This window comes from Palaemon carinicauda, chromosome 18 (assembly GCF_036898095.1).
Source record: "Palaemon carinicauda isolate YSFRI2023 chromosome 18, ASM3689809v2, whole genome shotgun sequence".
NCBI classification, from domain to species: domain Eukaryota; kingdom Metazoa; phylum Arthropoda; class Malacostraca; order Decapoda; family Palaemonidae; genus Palaemon; species Palaemon carinicauda.
In genome coordinates, this window is record NC_090742.1 from 110,114,178 (window position 1) to 110,133,675 (window position 19,498).

Consider the following 19,498-nt stretch of genomic DNA (forward strand, 5'->3'; position numbering starts at 1 on the left):
TATATATATATATATATATATATATATATATATATATATATATATATATATATATATATATATATATATATATATACAGATTTATATATAGATATGATGAGAACATGTTTGTAAGCACAGGATATTCATATAGGAAAACAATTGAAATAACAATGACGTTTCTTTCATTGGTAAAACTATATTTGTACTTTCATTTTGCATAGTAAATTACAAAAGACAAATCAGGCCGTTTTATACAAAGCAGAAGAAAAGCAGGTATTCTGACACCTTTGAAATATTTACAATAAATATTTTTTACACTAAACTTAAAGACTTTTATCACAGAAAAAGGAACATGTAAGCTATTCGACAGCCATTTCACAAATAATAATTATATGCTAATAGACAGACTACGTCTATCAGAAGTAGGTTGCCATTTGTGACCATACAGATACACGTAATACAGTTTTTCTGTAAGTAGTCCTATCTGCCGAAATGACTGTTACCAGTAATATCAGGCGAAGGAAGTATTCTTTAAATAAACACCAAAATAGAATATTTCAGAGGTATTAACAAATTTGCGTTGCATAAATGGGTTGAGTTAGTTTTATTGGTAAATTAACTTCCTGAAGTATTTCCTATTAGGATAAATCTCTCCTATGAAATTCTAAAGATAGTAACTCTCTCGTATCAACCTCTAAAGATAGTAACCCTCTTCTATGAATCTCTAAAGATAGTAACTCTCTCCTATGAGCCTCTAAAAATAGTAATTATCTCCTATGAACCTCTAAAGATATTAACTCTCTCTTATGAACCTCTAAAGATAGTAATTCTCTCCTATGAACCTCTAAAGACAGTAACTCTCTCCTGTGAACCTCTAAAGATAGTAACTCTCTCCTGTGAACCTCTAAAAATAGTAATTCTCTCCTATGAACCTCTAAAGATAGTAAATCTCTCCTATGAACCTCTAAAGATAGTAATTCTCTCCTATGAACCTCTAAAGATATTAACTCTCTCCTATGAACCTCTAAAGATAGTAATTCTCTCCTATGAACCTCTAAAGATAGTAACTCTCTCCTGTGAACCTCTAAAGATAATAACTCTCTCCTGTGAACCTCTAAAGATAGTAACTCTCTCCTATGAACCTCTAAAGATAGTAAATCTCTCCTATGAACCTCTAAAGATAGTAATTCTCTCCTATGAACCTCTAAGGATAGTAACTCTCTCTCCTATGAACCTCTAAAGATAGTAAATCTCTCCTGTGAACTTCTAAAGATAGTAAATATTTTTCCGAGAAGTAGAGTTGCGAGATATTTCCCCGAATTGTTCTTCGCAGGAGATGGTTCCGTCAATACACCCTAAGCACGGAACTGTAGGCATTACATAGGGATCTTTGCACCATCCCCTCTTACATTTCAATTTTACCTCCCTTTCTACTTCCTTTCGAACACATTTCTGTCCAGCCTCCTAACTTTTCTTTCATGATACAACTGTAAGATTTTAACCATGTATAAACCTGGAGACTGAATGGCCCTCCAGGTCTTAGGGCTCAAATTCATAGATCCAGTCTTCGGAATTACTGTTTCAAATTTTTCATGACATCTGCAATTTCCGGGTGACGTTTTCTTAGCTTCTTCAGGAAAGCGCTGGCAGTCTTATCCGCATCTCTTCTATTCAAAGTTTCTAATATCTTTTGTTGTCCTGAAAATAAAAACACCATAATTGATGATATCGATTTCATAAAGATTTCTAAATATAAATAGTTCACACATAGAGCTAATTTTTATGCTGAACAGGCTCGCATGAGTATCTCTTCATGATTTATATATAACTGATCTATTTTAACGCTGTTACCCTTCTTGAGATATTTTATATTCATTATTCATTGCTTCTCGTGTAGTCTATTATTTCCTTATTCACTTTCCTAACTGAGCTAATTTCCCCTGTTGGAGCTCTTGGCCTTACAGCATCCAGCTATTCCAACAAATATTAATGAAAAATCATGATACGTCGTATTCTAGGGTGTATTTTTGCATGAATATTTTTTAAACAATTATGTTCTTTATCACTAAATCTCACAATCTTGGTTTAACACGCATTCATTCCTTAAAGAAGGTATCAATTTTTATTACAGCAAAGAAAGTTTTATTTTTGACATTATTCAATTCCTGACCTTATCTTTAGATTTTTTTATTATTTAAAGTGTAGAGGGAACACTCAGGTCAACTAATTTATCTGTTTACATATTTCCTCTTCTTAACTAGACTGCCCTTTGGCTTATAGCATCCTGCTTTTCTAACTTGGGTTGTAGCTTAGGTAGTGATAATAAAATATATAATAATAAAAACAATGAGAAATCATGGTTACCTTCGTTGACGGTGGGGAGGAACATTTTCAGGTACCTGTTGCGGGCATAGCATTGCCTCTGGGGAATGCTGGAGAAGGGGATGACAGATTCCCCAAGACGAGTATCCGATCGGGTGAGGTTGCGATCCTTTAGAGTCAGAATCAGGGTTCCTTCATGTTCGCTGTCACAGTTTTGGTCCAAGTCGCTGAAATGAAAATTGAAATTCTTTTTAGTTTTTCTTGGGAATTCCTATTGCATTTAAAGCATTCTTATATTCAAAAACCTTTCAGAGAACAATCTCACAAATCCATAATGATTTCATAACTATGAAAGCTGTTTTATTAACCAACGCTATGTTGATCGCAGAAAATATTCAAAGCTAATTACCGTGCATGGGTGCATATCATTCTCATACATCATAATTATAGAACCATCCATAAAACAAACAACAAATGCAGCTTACAATTCAAATAACTTATCAAATGTTGCAGGATCCTCCTTTATCACTGGAGTCTTCTCGCTCGAACATTGATATTCGGAGGAAACGACCTCGACTTTAACGTAATATTCGAGAGGAGCTTTATGTGCTTCTTCTGGGGGAACTACAATGTCCTTGGCCATTATGACATCAACACTGAGTTTATTATCCTCTTCAAACCAAGTCTGAAAGGAAAAAGTACATTGTCTTGAGTACATTGTCTTATAGTATGAAAGTAAAAAGTACATTGTCTTATTGCATAATGCATATGGGATTTAGTTCTGTAGGCCTGACGATCGTTACTGTTAGGATTTGGGAGACAATGAGGACAGATTGGGTTGCCTGACATATGCCTATGGATATTCCATAGTAACATTTTGGAAATCGGTACCATGTCTATTAAGAAAAATTATACTTATGTAAGGCTTCTCTAGTAGTAGTGAAAACGAGGTTACTATTCTTTTTCATATCTTCTATGGAGTTTCTTGGGGTGTCTCTGAAGTTTTAGTATTATTCTTTATAGATATATCATCATCATCATCATTATCATTATATTTTCCTACGCCTATTGGAACAAAATGGGACTCGTTAAATTTCACCAGTCGTCTCTATCTAGAGATTTTAGATCAATACCTCTCCATTCATCATTCCCTACTTCACTCTTCATAGTCCTCAGCAATTTATGCCTGAGTCATCCAACACTTCTAGACATTTAGTAGGGATAAATCTCCCTTTTTATAGTTTAGTAGCGTCTTTTACTCCTTTCAACTATACAGCTACCAGAATTTAAATCCATTCTCAGTGTCAAAAGCTCCCTGATTCCGACAATAAAATGATTAATTCCACTTTATTCTTACCCTTATAACAAGAGAAGCTGTTGACAAATCTGTTCCATCAGTTTGCTCTTCGAACTGTTTTTTGTAGTACAAGCTTATTAAGGATGACGAGCTCTTTTCCATGAGTGACAGGTCTTCCACCAGCGCCTTGTAGTCTGAAAGGAAAAGTAAGCTCCACATTACTAGAGAGCAGAGCTGCTGGTTGAAATATGAATTGTGGAAGTTAGAAATAGACATTTCAATTGGCGCCCCGTAATTGTATCATTTAGAAATGTGAGCAGGATATTGCAAGTCAATAGTTCTTTACTAACTTGCAAAAATAATTATGAAAAAATCAGCATACCAATATATCAATGATGATATATTAGTTATTGCTAAACATAATAAGAGATAACACATGTCACTGATAAATGTACTCTAGATACTAAACTAAGTGGTACTACGTTAATCCTAGTGTATTTACAGTCTGTTCAAGTAACAGATTTTGTCAAGTCCTTAAGATTCTAAGAACACATTTTCAGACAGACATTCATTCCACTTTTCCTACCATCAGTTTCTGCCGACTCAGCATCTAAGGCTTCATCTGATTCAGGCGTCAAGTCCACATAGATCTTTCGTAGTGTTTTTAACAGGTTTCCATAGAATTCTGGTTCCATCTATGCAAATGAAAGCCATCATTAATTTTAAATTCTTTATATTTTATCACACCTTCTCTTATCAACTCAACTGGTTTAAAAGCAGAATAAAAGGGTTAAAACCTCTTTTAATAAATAACAATACTCTGTTAAAAATAAAGGGACATAAACATGCAACTTCCTTCCTCCAGAAGAAAGATTTATATGAATATAGAAAATAATATTCCTAATGCTATCCATATTTTTCTCATTAAAAGGCTAAGAATTTGGCATAGCACTTACAAAGTTTTCAAAATTATAATAATTGTTTTTGAGATTCACTCTATGTAACTTAGTTCCTATAGCAATATACAACATAACTTGAGCAGCAAAATTTGATAATGCACTATTTCATAACCTACTATGAAAAGAATTTAATACACCTTAACTTGCCATTATTCTTTACGTCTCAAATAAGTAGAGGTTAATATTTAGGTTCTTGTAAAAGTAGCTGAGATCTATCAACATAGATTGTTAACACCAGGGGTAAAAACTTCGAATATCAAAAATTCTACTTTAGTTGATAAATATGCAATTACTTTTTATGTAAAATCTAGAATCATTTCTAAACATTCACTCATCACCCCTTGATGTTTATGCAATTGTATGTGATGTATGATAATTAAAATAGGAGTATTTATGGCAAGGTAACCAAATTTGTAACAACTGCATATACGAGAAAGCCATAAAAATCTAGTAAGAGTCGGTTATATTATTTCATTAAAAAAATAACCTTGAACAACACTTACAATATTTTCTTTGTCAACAATTCCCCTCACGATCCCTATAATCTTAATCCAAAGGTTTTCCAGGATAATTTTGGCGTTCGATACATCTAAGAATTTACGGAGGGCATCAATGGTTGGATACAGGACTTCTGTCAGGAAAGCCAAGCTCTCGCCCTCTTGACACAGTTTCATGAGGGTCTTCTCCAAAAATTCTTCTCGCTAAAAAGAAACATGAATGACAACATTTAATTCGAAGGACTATAACATAACATCAGTAGGTTCTAATTCTTAAATTTGTGAGAGGAAGTAGACTGCGATGGTGCGGACATGTAGAGACGAGAGGAAGACCATCCGATAAGGAAGATGATGGATATGGGACTATCAAGTGGGAAAAGGTTAGGTTGACCAAAATTGCGATGAATTGACAGTGTGAAGAGATATGAGGGAGTTGGGATTGACCGAGGAAGATGTACTGGACCGAAATAAATACATGTGGAAGAATGTGTTGAAGAGCCATTACAGCGATCGCAAATAGGGACAAACTTGTAGAGAAATAAGAAGGTGATAAAAATAGGTGGTAGGACAATTGCGTACTGGACATTTGCGTCCCGGACAGTTGTGCCCCGGGCAATTGCGTCCAGGGACAATTGCGTCTCTGGACATATGCGTCCCGGATATTTGCGTACAAGTATGTGTGTTTTACTGACGCCCTAAAGAAAGAAGCTGTGGCGGAGAAAAAGAAAGTAGATTACCAAAAAAGAGTTCCCATTTTTTAGAGAAATACAATGGTCAGTACTCGCCTTCAGTCATTGACTGATCAGTACAATTCCGAAAACAAATTGTCTTTCTTACGAGGAGTTGCTCATAACATGCATACCTTTCAGGTATGAGCTTACAAGTAGCTATCCTAATTCATTATTAGAAAATATGACCTAATCTTTTTAGACTTTTAGAATATTCATTTTGTATACATATGTATAAAAAATTTCAATATAAAGTTTTTAAAGATAATAAAACGTACCAATGAAATATTGATGTCTATATATATGTCCTTTTGTGTCCAGTATGGCTAAAGGTATTTTTGGGCTCAAGCCATGACGCCCTAATGGAAGGTTCCTTTAGTAGCTTTCCAAGGGTATATATGACTACAGTGATATTCCCAGAGAATCAAACCAAAGGTTTCACTGAATTCTAACTTCTGGCATGAGTACCTTCAAGATTACTCTCAAGGGTATCGTATATCATCAGGGGACGTATTCTTGACGCGCCACATGGCAATCTGCACCCCGAATAGCCTTTACGCCTTGAGGGGGAATACGTGGCAGAATAGAAGGGTAACCGCAACAAAGATTACCCTGGTTCCCCTACTACAATCGTATCACAACCGCGCCAACTCCCTCTGGCGGTCATTCCTTTATCTGTAGCGACTCGCTACGGTGGTGTTCCCTGTCGATCTGACATTTTCAATCGATTTCTGGGAATCTTTATGCTTTCTACGACTTCTTTCTCCATCCAGAAAGTTGAGTATTTATTCTTTACAATATGTAAATTAGTTCCAGCCTCACAATGAATTTAGTGTATTTATTGTGTGTGGATCTTCGCCGATCGCCGGTGTCGCCATAGGCGCTGTCGTTCTTTGAACATGTGCTATTTAGTTAGCAGAACGACATTCCGGTTTAAATAGCTTAATTGTTATTATGAAAGCTATTTAGGCATTACATATTGTAATGATATTTATAAGCATAATTTTCCCTTTTCCGTGACGATCGTATATGTCAGAGTTTTGGTGATTTAGGTAACCGAGATCTCGTCTTGTCTAGGTAACATAACCTAGACAACATATACTTTCGTCATTTCCCCGGTTACCCTTGTGTATCGGTTATCATTCCTGGCGATTGATATCTCCTGGAATTATACTAACCGTTACTAATCTCGCTAGAGATTTATGGGTAATCTCTCTTCCCTCTGAGAGTAGCCTTAGGCTACAACTCTTTGCGTCGGCCTTGGATTTCGAATTCAGACATGACTAGCCTAGAGTTTTCTGTCTCATCCCTTAACGGCAGATGGTAAGTTTTGGGATTCGATCAGAACCTCAGAGTATATAGTCTTTGTCGGCAGTCGGTCGGCGGGGTGATTGCATTCCCCTGCCGGCGGAACTGCCGGCATAGGAGGCTAGCCCTCCCTAGATTACACCTGAAGTGGTCGAATGTTACCGCCACCTTCTCCCTGTGGTCTAATAGACTAGTCCTATGCTCGCCGGCCCTAGGCTATAGAGTCGTATACTCTTGTGGCCTAGGATGGCGCCGGCATTGGAAGTCTGTTTCTCCCTTGTTGAGAGGAATGGCATGATCTGCCGTCCCCTTAACTGTATTAGCACCTCCTAAGCTGGAGAATAATGATTCTCCTGCCGCTTGTGGTCGTGCCGGTACTGAAACAGAGTTTCTTCAAGGCATGTAGGTCCGGCAACATTGCCGGTCCCTCCTATACCTCATATAGGACCCTTTCCCCTCCCCTCTCTGTTCTTTTACGATGGCCGAGCCATTGTCTTTCCTGTGCTGGAGTCCTGCAACCTTACCATTGCCGGTGGGTTGCCGGAGCCACCCAGACCCCCCCTCCTCAGCCGTCAGCTGTCTGCGACTGCCGACTGCCGGCGGCCATGACGACTGTCGGTGACTGCCGGCTTCCAGCGGCCTTGGTGGCTGTGGATGGGAGGTTCCTTGTGTCACCAAGGTTCTCCAGTTCTCCCTTGAACTGCTAGCCACAGTTTCCGTTGTCGGCGTATTGTTCTGGCCGGCAGTAGACCGGCACAGATAGGTACTGACTTAGTAGGTAGCATGCCGACTGTACTCGTGCTGCCGGAGGCTGGCCTACAGTAGTAAGCCGGCAATAGTACTGTGGCTAAATGGAAGTGAACCTTCTTTTCGTAGAAAGGCAGTAATTTATTACTGTATACATATACAGTAATAAATAGCCTTCACCCATGCTTTCTCTCTCTCTCTCTCTTATCTAGCTTGCTAGACGCTCCGGAAATAACTAGCTAATCCGGCAACATGCCGGCTGAACTACAGTATATGTCTGTACAGGTAGTCAGTATATTTGCAGTATAGTATATACGGCAGATGAATAACTAACGTATATATTATACTAGTAGTTATTTCCAATATATCTTGGGTATCTTTGCCCAGATATTTACTGAACCCCATTCTATATTGATGGAATAATATTTCATCAGTATCCTGATTTGAAATCAGTTTCCATTTACCCTGCAATATTGAATTTCGTAAAGGGCTGGTGGTGTGACACCTCTAACCCCTATAGGGGAGAGCCCTTATCCCTGAGTTTCCCTGATCAGGAAACTCCCTGATTTAATATTGTAAGGGAGGTCACAGCAAATAGATTGGTTGGGATGCATAATTATATGACTTTTATTTTCTGCCGGCTGAACTACGGTATAGGCCTATACAGGTAGTCAGTATATTTACAGTATAGTAATTACGGCAGATGGATAACTAACGTATATATTATACTAGTAGTTATTTCCAATATATCTTGGGTATCCCTGTCCAGATATTTGCTGAACCCAATTCTATATTGATAGAGTAATATTTCATCAATATTCTGATTTGAAATCAGTTTCCATTTACCCTGCAATATTGAATTTCGTAAAGGGCTGGTGGTGTGACACCTCTAACCCCTATAGGGGAGAGCCCTTATCCCTGAGTTTCCCTGATCAGGAAACTCCCTGATTTAATATTGTAAGGGAGGTTACAGCAAATAGATGGGTTGGGATACATAAATATATGTCTTTTAATTTCTAATCAACATATTTTGGATGCGAACTTCTGCTGTTACTGCTCCTATTTCGAAAGAATAACATTCCTTTGATACTCTGATTGTGAATCAATCCTCTTTACCTCACACCATTAAGTATAGAGGGGGACAGTGCTTGTACACTTCCTTACACCTAGGTGTTCGAACCCCTTTTTCTTCAGGGAATTCCCCGGTTGGAGGAATTTCCTTATCTTAATACTGAGGAGAAGTAACAGCATTGGCTCACAAGGGATACACGGGTATGTGTCTCCCACTATCTCTTTTAGCTTTCTGTCCTAAGCTATTTTGGTCAAAAGACGATTTTGCAAATTGTTTATCGGTGCGATAATCAATTGAATACTCATTTCTGTTCTCCCTTGCTTACAGGAGGGACACCAGATGATGCATTGCAGTCTTCTGCAGTTATAAAGGTGAGTGTTTTCACAGACATAATATATGCAGGTTCACCCCCCCCAAGCAATATTATTTCCAAATCCCCAACCTACAAGACGGCAGTCTAGAGCTGTCAAACTGTGGTTGGTTTGGTTTCAGAAGTTATCTCATAAATGCAGTTCAGTTGCGAACTCGCGAAAACTCTACGGGAATTGGACTGAAAATATCACTACTCATTACGAAAACTGCGAATTTAGTGTTCCTTTTAAAGGTTTTTAAGGTCTAAACCCCAACCCCCCAACCCTGCCTCTCAAGATGAGGTTGCAGACACTAACGGCACTGGTGAGTTTGAGCGGGACTCGGACCCCCGACTGACAAACACCGGGCAGAGACTCCACAATCAAGCCACACCTTGTAGTGAAATCAACGACAGCAGTCATTGTTTCACTGTCACATCTGACTCCGCCGCCAAGAGTCGGCAGTGTGTGCCCTTGGTCACCATCCAGTCAATAGCTGAGTTGGTATGCCTTCAATCGACAGGCTGCCGATTACCGGCGGTCTGCCGACAACCCGAGGAGTCGCCTCTGGTTCAGAGATCCGCTGACTATGCGTATAGTTTTCACCACTACCCAGTCACATTGAATACTGGCTAGGATGGTGTTACTTCTGTCAGCGACCTGCTGACAGCCGACAAGTCACTGATATGTCGAAAACCTGCTAGCCATATCGGTACTGAAGTACTGTGCCAGTTAACTTACCCCAAGTACTAGCCTTGACGGTAACATGCCAGTTGTATAGGGGTATACAATACCCTGTACATCTGCAGTATAGGACCATATCGCAGACAGAAATCTTTGGTACATAACCATACAATAGAATGGTTTTCCAGTACGTTGTGCTTCTAAGCACAATCCCTTGCTGAGACCTACCTGATTTGGGGGGATCCACTTCCCCCCCCCCCTTTTCCTTACGCTGATTCTTCATCAGCCTCTTGATTCTCATTATTAATTCCCCGGATGTAGTACACTACTCTATCCTTATGGACTAGAATCTTCCATCGGCCCCTTCTTGAAAGGGGATGCCCTAGAATCAATAATTAGGAAGGCCACAGCAGTTGGCTGGAAGGATTTACACGTATGTGTCTCTCCTCTTTTCCAGCGTACTTATCCTAAGCTTTATACATAGAAAGGAATCTTTTATTACAGCGAAGCACTGAAAAGCTGATATAGGCAAACGGTCAGGTATGGCCTGAAAGGAGAACGGAGGGGTTTCTTAGTTCTCCTTAGGATGTTAAACAGCATCCCACAGTTACAATGACCGTTGTTCCACAGACGGTCAGATATATACACCTTCGGATCATATGAAGCAAACAGACGCTTCTGGAAGGAGGGAAATTCCTCCTGGATCGCCGGACCTTCGATCCCTGGGGTCCAAGGTCTAACCAAGATGAGACTAGAATGAAAATGGACATACCTCCACCATCCTTTCCTCAATTCTTCTTATATTCAAATCCCCCTAGAAGAGTATACCTTAGAGCTCTAGAGCATACTAGCGGTGAGGAAAGTAGAGTCCATCGATTTCCAAGGAAGGCTGTTTAGTGTTCACATGAAAGACTCAAGAAAACTCTGAGTCATTCTGATCTTAGCGCCACTCAACAAGTTCCAATAAAACAGCAAGTTCAGAATGCTAATCCTTCTGAACATAAGGACCTTATTCAGTAAGGGGTGTTGATATTCTAGCCAGACCTGGAAGATGTCTATCAGCAACTTCCAGTCAGTCACCCCCTCCCCTCCTACCTAGGATCCAAATTACAGAAGATAACATATATCCTAGACAAGATTCTCGTCGGACTAGATTCAGTCCTAGGATCTTCACGGAATTAGCAGACACAGTCAAGCGAAACCAAGCCTAGAAAGAGTTCAGGCAACAATGGCCCTGGACGACAGGCTGGGGTGGGCAGCACCCGAAACGACTGTCTATGAGCATCCATGGAGATGATCCGGCCCCGGAACATCGAGGATGCAAATAACTTCAAGAAGTCTCGATTCTCTCCAGCTCAGGGGCTTCAATGTTTTTAAAAAATCATTGAAACCTGTAGTCACCCTATAACGCTCCTTTCCCCTGGGGATGTAAAAGGAGACTGCAAGGTCTGTCAAGAGACTATTGTAATTAGTCAGGATTCTATGACGCTAACAGGGAGGAGTTTCGAACTCTCTCCAGTTCACGATGATGACAGACCCAGTGCTACGTGCACAACTGTAAGATGCGTTAAGAGGCTGGAGAAGATACGCATCAAACGCTCAAAGAGATCTAATAGGACCAATGATGGTCATTCCCTCTTCGCTTACCCTACAATGACTAAAGGCCACGGACCCGTAGGCCATTTTAGCCCTGTAATGAGTGGATAAACTCTCTCCACACAGATCAGACCTCCTCAGGTTGATCTGGGGCATCGAAGCGATAATAAGGCGTCGAAACTATCGAGGATAAGGGACGTCTCATTTCATTAGGGAATGCTAGCCATCCCTTTCTTAAGGGAATGGCGCCTATCAGCAGCTCTTTTATATATGATCCGCAAGGTGACAGCGGATGCTCTTCTCGGGTTCAACCCAATAGAGTTGGAATGGTACACGGACGCAGACCCATTCCCTCCCAGAGGAGGACAAGTCCCCGAGCTGCAGATCGTTCTCTTCATCACGAGCGTTATCAAGATACTATCTCGTTATTTAGCCACATACGAGGATCCTCTAATGGAGGTAACAGACATCATGTCTCTACAATAGAACTACAATAGAAGTGATGGACTTAGAATTCCTGTTCAGCCCATCAAATTTCCTCCGGAAGGCCCTCTACATGCTGAAACCCTTCCAGGGAAGAGGGGCTCTGTTGGCTCCCAGAAAGCCCAAGAACACCCCGTTCCCTGTAATGAAGGAACTGAGGCTGAGGCTAGTCCTAGTTTTGCACCTAGGATTATCCAGGAGGTTCAGAAGTTTTCTGCCTTCGATTTATCACAGTACACCTGATCCCTTCATTTTATGAATTCCTTGCCCTTAACGGTTAGGAAAAGGACTGGGATCTTAAAGGCAAATAGGATTCCTAGAAGAATACAAGTCTAGTCAACGAGAAGACAATACAAGTCTTCTTGGGAAAACTAAATTGTTTTGTAAAGCAAAAGGGCCCGAAAGCAATCTCATGATCTTCTGCCTGTCCTTCTCTGTCCACCCCTATATTCAAGGTCTGGCGGCCAACAGCACGATGGCCTTTGAGAAGGAGGCAGTGTATCCTTGGATACTATGAGAACGCTAGTTCTTCGGCCTTGTCCCCATATAAACCCTTGAGTAAGCACCAAGGGTATAGCCGACTTTGGGAGAGAGGTCACTTGATGGGATCTTTGGATCCATGGACCATTATCTCTGTGCAAGTCAGCCCCGACTAGACCTCTTCTATATGCCCTTTAAATGGATCTAACGATTGAAATCTTTAATAAATTTCCGATAACATGTGCAGGCTTAGGCCTGCAACGCCACTAAAGCCCATCTCATGGTCTTTGGACAAGGTCCTACATTATGCCTCACCTGTGAACAATGAGGATTGTTCCCTCAAGCATCCAACCTAAAAGGTTATTTTTTCGGTTCACTATAGCCTCTGGGACTAGAGTTAGTGAAATAGTGGCCCTATCTGGAGATGAGGGCCACATTAAGTGGGAGAACTGCATCTCTTTTCTGATCTAACCTTTCTCATTAAAGACGTCCTACCCACTAAGAGGTGGGGCTCCTGCAGAATCTGCCCTCTGAAGGAAGATGTCTCTCTAGGTCTGCTAGAGTGTCTAAGGTCTATCTTCATAGAACTTCAGACTTCAGGAAGAACAGCTCTTTACAGGAGAAAACTTTGGATCAAACTATCCCTACAACTGAGGGCGAAGCTCACCTACCTTTTTCGCGGAGTGGATCCTGACAGTACTCACTGAACCTTTCAGTGTGTGGACTTCAGCCTCTTCGCTCACTTACTGATCGGAGGTTGTCCAATACGTCTTACAGACACTATACTAAGCAAATCTATGGATTGAAGCATTATGTGGTGGCAGCAGGTGCTATTTTGGACCCTGTCGTCTAGCTCTGCGATGAACAGTAAATTGATTGGGACTATCAATTAAAAGGAGAAGGGGTCAGCAATTTTCGTGTGACCTCCCTTTGAATAAATGTTGCCAAGGTAACACTAAATCTGTTCAGAATCTCAGGTGTGAAATTATACGGATATCACTAGTGCCGTGTGTACATAGTACACAGTGTTGTTAGGCTATTTCATGTACAGAATTATAAAGAAAAGTCTTGTTAAAAGAGCTTTTCTTCAGTTTGAGAGTGGTACTCATCATTTCCCCCTTTCAAAAAGGGGAACATTAATTTCTTTGTATATCTCTTGTATAATTTCCTTATCATGCTACATTCATTTAGCATGTAGTCATTTATTAGGAATACATGTCTATTAAAATGCAGTTGCATCCTAATTCGCCCAACAATTGCATGTTTAAAATACCAGAGTTCCTTAACTTACTCATGTAAGTATTTCTCATATCATTGTATGCTTACAATCAACGGATGAGAACACTGATATTGGTTCCACAATATATACAATCCTTGAGACCGTTTGTATTCTCAGTGTATACTTATGTTTGTTCATACAATATAAGCTACCTTGAGGCCCTTTTCTAATGTCTAAAAATGACTCTTCCCTGCAGGGGCCAGGAAGCACTAACATTATTATACTTAGTGATGATGACAGATAACGGTAACGTCATTTGTCTCAATTGGCCCTTTTGGCCATAGAAATGTTGTCCCAAGGTTAAGGCACTGACAAAAAATCCACAGATACATTAATTCTCTGGTATGCTTCCATTAGGACGTCATGGCTTGAGCCCAAAAAACGGATTTTGAGCGAAGCGAAAAATCTATTTTTGGGTGAGATGGCCATGACGTCCTAATGGACCCACCCTTCTTTTCTATGAAAAGATCTTCATGGTTCCCCCCCTGATCTACTGTATCTGTAGCACCTTGCTCAACGCTACAAGGAATGACCGCCAGAGGGAGTTGGTGCGGTTGTGATACGATTGTAGTAGGGGAACCAGGGTAATCTTTGTTGCGGTTACCCTTCTATTCTGCCACGTATTCCCCCTCGAGGCGTAAAGGCTATTCGGGGTGCAGATTGCCATGTGGCGTGTCAAGAATACGTCCCCTGATGATATACGATACCCTTGAGAGTAATCTTAAAGGTACTCGTGCCAGAAGTTAGAAATCTGTGAAACCTTTGGTCTGATTCTCTGGGAATATCACTGTAGTCATATATACCCTTGGGAAGCTACTAAAGGAACCTTCCATTTGGACGTCAAGGCCATCTCACCCAAAAATAGATTTTTCGCTTCGCTCAAAATCCGTTAATTATTGGTAAAGTATGAAGTAAGAATCTAAATTATTTGATGCCATTAAAACAAGCATATTCAAGGTGGATAAAGGTATAAATAAAATTACTCTGTAAAAGTATGGAGTAAAGGTGAAGATGAAAAACTTTACAGAATCAGTAAAACACACATACAGGTACGCAAATTATCCGGGACGCAAATGTCCAGTACGCAAATGTCCTAGAACCATAAAAATAGTTGCTATTTTAGGGAGCGTTAACGGGATTTTATTTATGAAATTTGGACTAAAAGGAACACCAACTGGTTTGGGAAGGCCACTCAGCACCAAGGTGCAACTGCTTGGTCTGAAAAAGTCAGAGTTAGAAAATGTTGGACAAGATAAAGGTATGGACGTGGAAACGGAGGTACAGCACAGAGCTATAACGTGAATGCAACTTGAAGGTTTAAAAGCCACTTATGAATGGCAGAGACATGGGACGGTGACAATAAATTTGATTTGAGACTGATAATATATACATATGATCAGCCTTCAACGCCCCTTTCCACCCAATCTAGGACCAGGCAGGCCCAGGCAAACACTAAAGAAACTATCGAGTTTGAGGGGATCTTGATCCTGAGCCAGGCAGAACGCTAGGCAGAGACGTTTCCATTAGGCTACCACAAAGAACCGAAAAAAATACAGAAACCTTTAGTAATGTCCTCAGTACACTGCATGAAATGCACTGATGCCTACCCCCTCCTGCCATGGGGTTCCAGAGGTACCGGTGGATGGAAATAACAAAATTGTTAAAACAAATGATAAAATGTAATCTTCAGTGAGAGACATAATAATAAAGATAAGAGTTACGAGGAATGTCATGCCAAGTGAATTGATAACCAGTGTCTCTGGGTTAAGTCATATAACAAAGAATGGTCACAGTGCAAAAGGGGAGGTCATGACTTAGTAACCAAAAATGGAAGTTTCATTCATATTGGCTGTGCATCTTTCATGGGTAGGAGAAATAACGAATCGTGTGACGTCATGGAAATTGATAATACATTATTTTTCAATGCAAAGAATATACTAAAAGGTAACATCAATAAAAAGAAAAATAACATAAAGTAGGTATGCTACAGAAATCTAACAAAGCCTTTGTCATCAAGATGAATTAAAAGTACAGACCATGATGGGAAGAAGGAAGTATGTCCTTTTGGAAAAATAAGTAAATAAAAAAGGAGGTAAATAAAAGTAACTACAGAGTAAACGTTCAAAAGCATGTTAAAGCTTAAAGTGCAGAGAAATAAAATATATTTAATTGTGGATAAACATAGGAAAATTATATGAAAGAGATAAATCCTACGCTGTGTATTGGTAGACACTATCAAAAACTGTGTGCGGAGGAGAAACCGAAAAAAAAGCCATGAGAGAAAACACATCAATTCGTGTCATGTTGAGTAATATGTTACATATGTAAATGTGAATATGTAATGATACACTGATATAACTTTATATATGTCAAAATAAAAAAAATCAGTAAAACAATTGGGATAATGAATACCAGCATGATAAAATACATGAGTAGGCGTATCAATTACGAGGATAATGAATGGTAAAATATATTTTTTGGGGGTTAGGTTGTTGTCTGGTCCCCAAGGACTATCCTATTAGAGCTGGAATAGGGAATCCTAGATATTTTAACAGGAAGGTCCTTGGGGACCACACAGTACCTCGTAAAAAATTGGTATTCCCTTCGTCACAAAACTGTTTTGTGAAGAAGAGAGTAACCGAAAGTGTTCCAATTTAAAAGAGCATTGTTAACACATACAAACAGCTCAACGAATCTTATACATATCGATGTAAGAAATAGATTGGACAATATAGAATATCATGATCTATATGTACGAAACAACAAAAGATGTGGTATTGCAATAGCAAGGTGAGTAAGCCTACTCACCGCGTTCACAAACTTCCAAGTGAAATTTTGCATTATGTTCTGGATATTGAGAGTCGACATGTTCACCATAACTTCAATCTCCTTTTTGTATTTCTCTTTTGTTTGAGAATGCAGGAACCTGAAGCCTAGGATGTTGTGGTAGTCCTTCATGTCATTCATTATGGTGACCATGTTGGTGATGACGACACAGATCTGTCAAAGTATTTGGAGAAAGAAACAGTAGGAAACATAATGAGGGCAACGGTAATGATGGTATTTATAAAAACAGAAATGTATATACTGTAGCATGAGAATTTATGCGTAGAGCTATATTTCACAATATGCGATATATAGATACAGATAGATAGATAGATAGATAGATATACTGCATATATACATATACACATACATATATATACATATATATATATATATATATATATATATATATATATATATATATATATATATATATATATAAACATGAATAGATTATATATATATATATATATATATATATATATATATATATATATATATATATATATATATATATATATACATATATATACATATATATATATATATATATATATATATATATATATATATATATATATATATATATATATATATATGTATGTATATATATATATATATATATATATATATATATATATATATATATATATGTGTATATATATATATGTATATATATATATATATATATATATATATATATATATATATATATATATATATGTATATATATATACATATATATATATATATATATATATATATATATATATATATATATATATATATATATATACAAGAGAGAGAGAGAGAGAGAGAGAGAGAGAGAGAGAGAGAGAGAGAGAGAGAGAGAGAGTGTACTCTATACCTTGACGTTGGCAATCTCCTTAGCTTCACTGCCACTCTCCTGAAGTATGAAGTCGATCTTCTTCGAGAGCCCCTGGCAGTAGGAAATACTTAGCAGCAAAAGACTTCTCAAGATTTTCAACAGAAACACAGCGCGATCTTCCTGATCAGGCCATACCATTTCGAACCACCAGATTTTAAACTGAAACAAATAATTACAGAGTAAAGATAGAGACATATACTGTAGAGGTCTATATATATATGTATATATATATATATATATATATATATATATATATATATATATATATATATATAATGTGTCTATATAGTGTATGCCTGAGCGTTTGCGTTGTATACAACATATATAATAAAAACTATTTTTTTCTGAAGCAATTCACGCTTGAATTTATTTTTCGTTCAAGAGCAATCTTTAAACTGGCACTCTCGGGGATAGAGTTACCCATAAAAGGGCAATAAAATTACTTCTTCAATGCACAAATCCAGGAAAGTATAGAGCAAGAGCAACTTACCCTGTGCGGAATGGCCTTAACTTCCTTCAGGGACTCGCTGAAATGGACGCTGGGGCTCACGGGGTCTAGAATGTCCTTATGAATGGCCTGCTCTATGCACCTCCCTTCTCGGTCTTGTGTCAGAGACAGTTGGTTCTCTATTCCATCTTCGAAGAACGAACTGAACATCTGAATTCCAGTATCTTCAACTATTGCTGACGATAAGTGTGGACATCGTAGGCTACAGATATAATTAGGAAATATTTCTGAGTCAGAATACGGACATGATACACTGATTTTATTGTAGTTCTATAACGAAAATAGTAAGGGTCAAACAGTGATATTGTCCAAAAAATTATTTTGGCATAAGTTAGAAAAAAGAAATATTATGATGAAGACACCAATACTCAAACACTTCTATGTGATCTCTCAAATTAACTAGATTCATTATTACTTATTCTTGGGACTGAGGGAGTTCATGGTGATTTACTTACAGCCAAATGCGAGCAATGTTTTTATAGATCTTCATTAAAGTAGAACCAATCAGGAAATCGAACATAATTCCATCCTCACCTGCAAAAGGTACAGAAAAAACTGAAATAACTTGAAACAAAAAACAGATAGAAACAAAGATTGTTATTTTATTTCTCCTAGAAATTTTTATATTACTCAATTAATTGACGTTGAGCAAGAAGGTAATATAAATAATCGACAAGATATATATGTTTTATTAAAACTAAATGGTTAATGAATATCTCAAGTCAATCTTACCGATCTCCTCTTCTGACTTTGGTATAGACTGACAAACTTCTGTAATTATCGGCTCAACAGTTTCCAGCATTTCTTTCACAATGACTGGATAAGAGGCCTTCAAGCAGCAAATGTCAAATTCTCTGCAACAGAAGCACAAATAATGACAGTATTAGGAAAAGAGAAAATATAGCATAAGTAACATGAATAAAGAAAATAATCACTAAACTCAAATGGCCAAAAGCTTTGGCATATATGAAAAGAAATAATAAACAATTGATGGCATGTAAGTTCCTCAAACATGATTCACAAATAGAAAACGAGGAAAGAAAAACTAGCACACATTTTGTAAAAATTGTTCACAATGTATTTTTTTTTCTTTTTATGAAACGAGAGCAAAAAGAAGGAAAACTCCTCTACGGATTGTAGCAGAACAAGAAAAAATGTAAAACTTATAAAAAGGTGAAAACGAACAAAAGATGAATAAAGAAGAGAAAGTGAAAAAGCAAAAAAAAAAATGAAAAAGAAAAAATGTGTAAAAGAGAAATGGTGAAAAAGGAAAAGGGCGAAAAGAGAAAAGGTGAAAAAAGTGAAAAAAAAAAAAAAAAAAAGTGAAAGAGAAAAAGAGGATGCCAAAAAAGAAAAAAACGGACGAAAAAAGAAACTTACTCCATAAAAACGTCATCGTAAAATTCATTCAAGTTTTGCAATACATTAAAAACTTCCTGAGTAAGCACAAGCGTCGACTGCAGCTGCTCACTTTTGCTTTCTGAATGCTGA

General features: G+C 38.2%; 1 protein-coding gene across 1 annotated transcript in view; it reads right to left on the reverse strand.

Annotated features, from left to right (window-relative positions):
• Positions 1–209: 209 nt before the first annotated feature.
• Positions 210–19,498, reverse strand: part of LOC137657485 (protein unc-13 homolog 4B-like) — a 113,106-nt gene continuing 93,817 nt past the window's right edge. The window contains exons 11-22 of the mRNA XM_068391824.1: positions 19,388–19,498; positions 18,740–18,861; positions 18,463–18,541; positions 17,990–18,209; positions 17,479–17,658; positions 16,593–16,784; positions 5,064–5,261; positions 4,188–4,296; positions 3,662–3,795; positions 2,790–2,989; positions 2,347–2,531; positions 210–1,680 (exon numbers count right to left, since the gene is read on the reverse strand). The exon at positions 19,388–19,498 is cut by the window's right edge and continues 27 nt beyond it. Coding sequence (XP_068247925.1) covers positions 1,556–1,680; positions 2,347–2,531; positions 2,790–2,989; positions 3,662–3,795; positions 4,188–4,296; positions 5,064–5,261; positions 16,593–16,784; positions 17,479–17,658; positions 17,990–18,209; positions 18,463–18,541; positions 18,740–18,861; positions 19,388–19,498 — 1,855 coding nt within the window. The 3' untranslated portion in view covers positions 210–1,555. The remainder of the gene's footprint in view (positions 1,681–2,346; positions 2,532–2,789; positions 2,990–3,661; positions 3,796–4,187; positions 4,297–5,063; positions 5,262–16,592; positions 16,785–17,478; positions 17,659–17,989; positions 18,210–18,462; positions 18,542–18,739; positions 18,862–19,387) is intronic.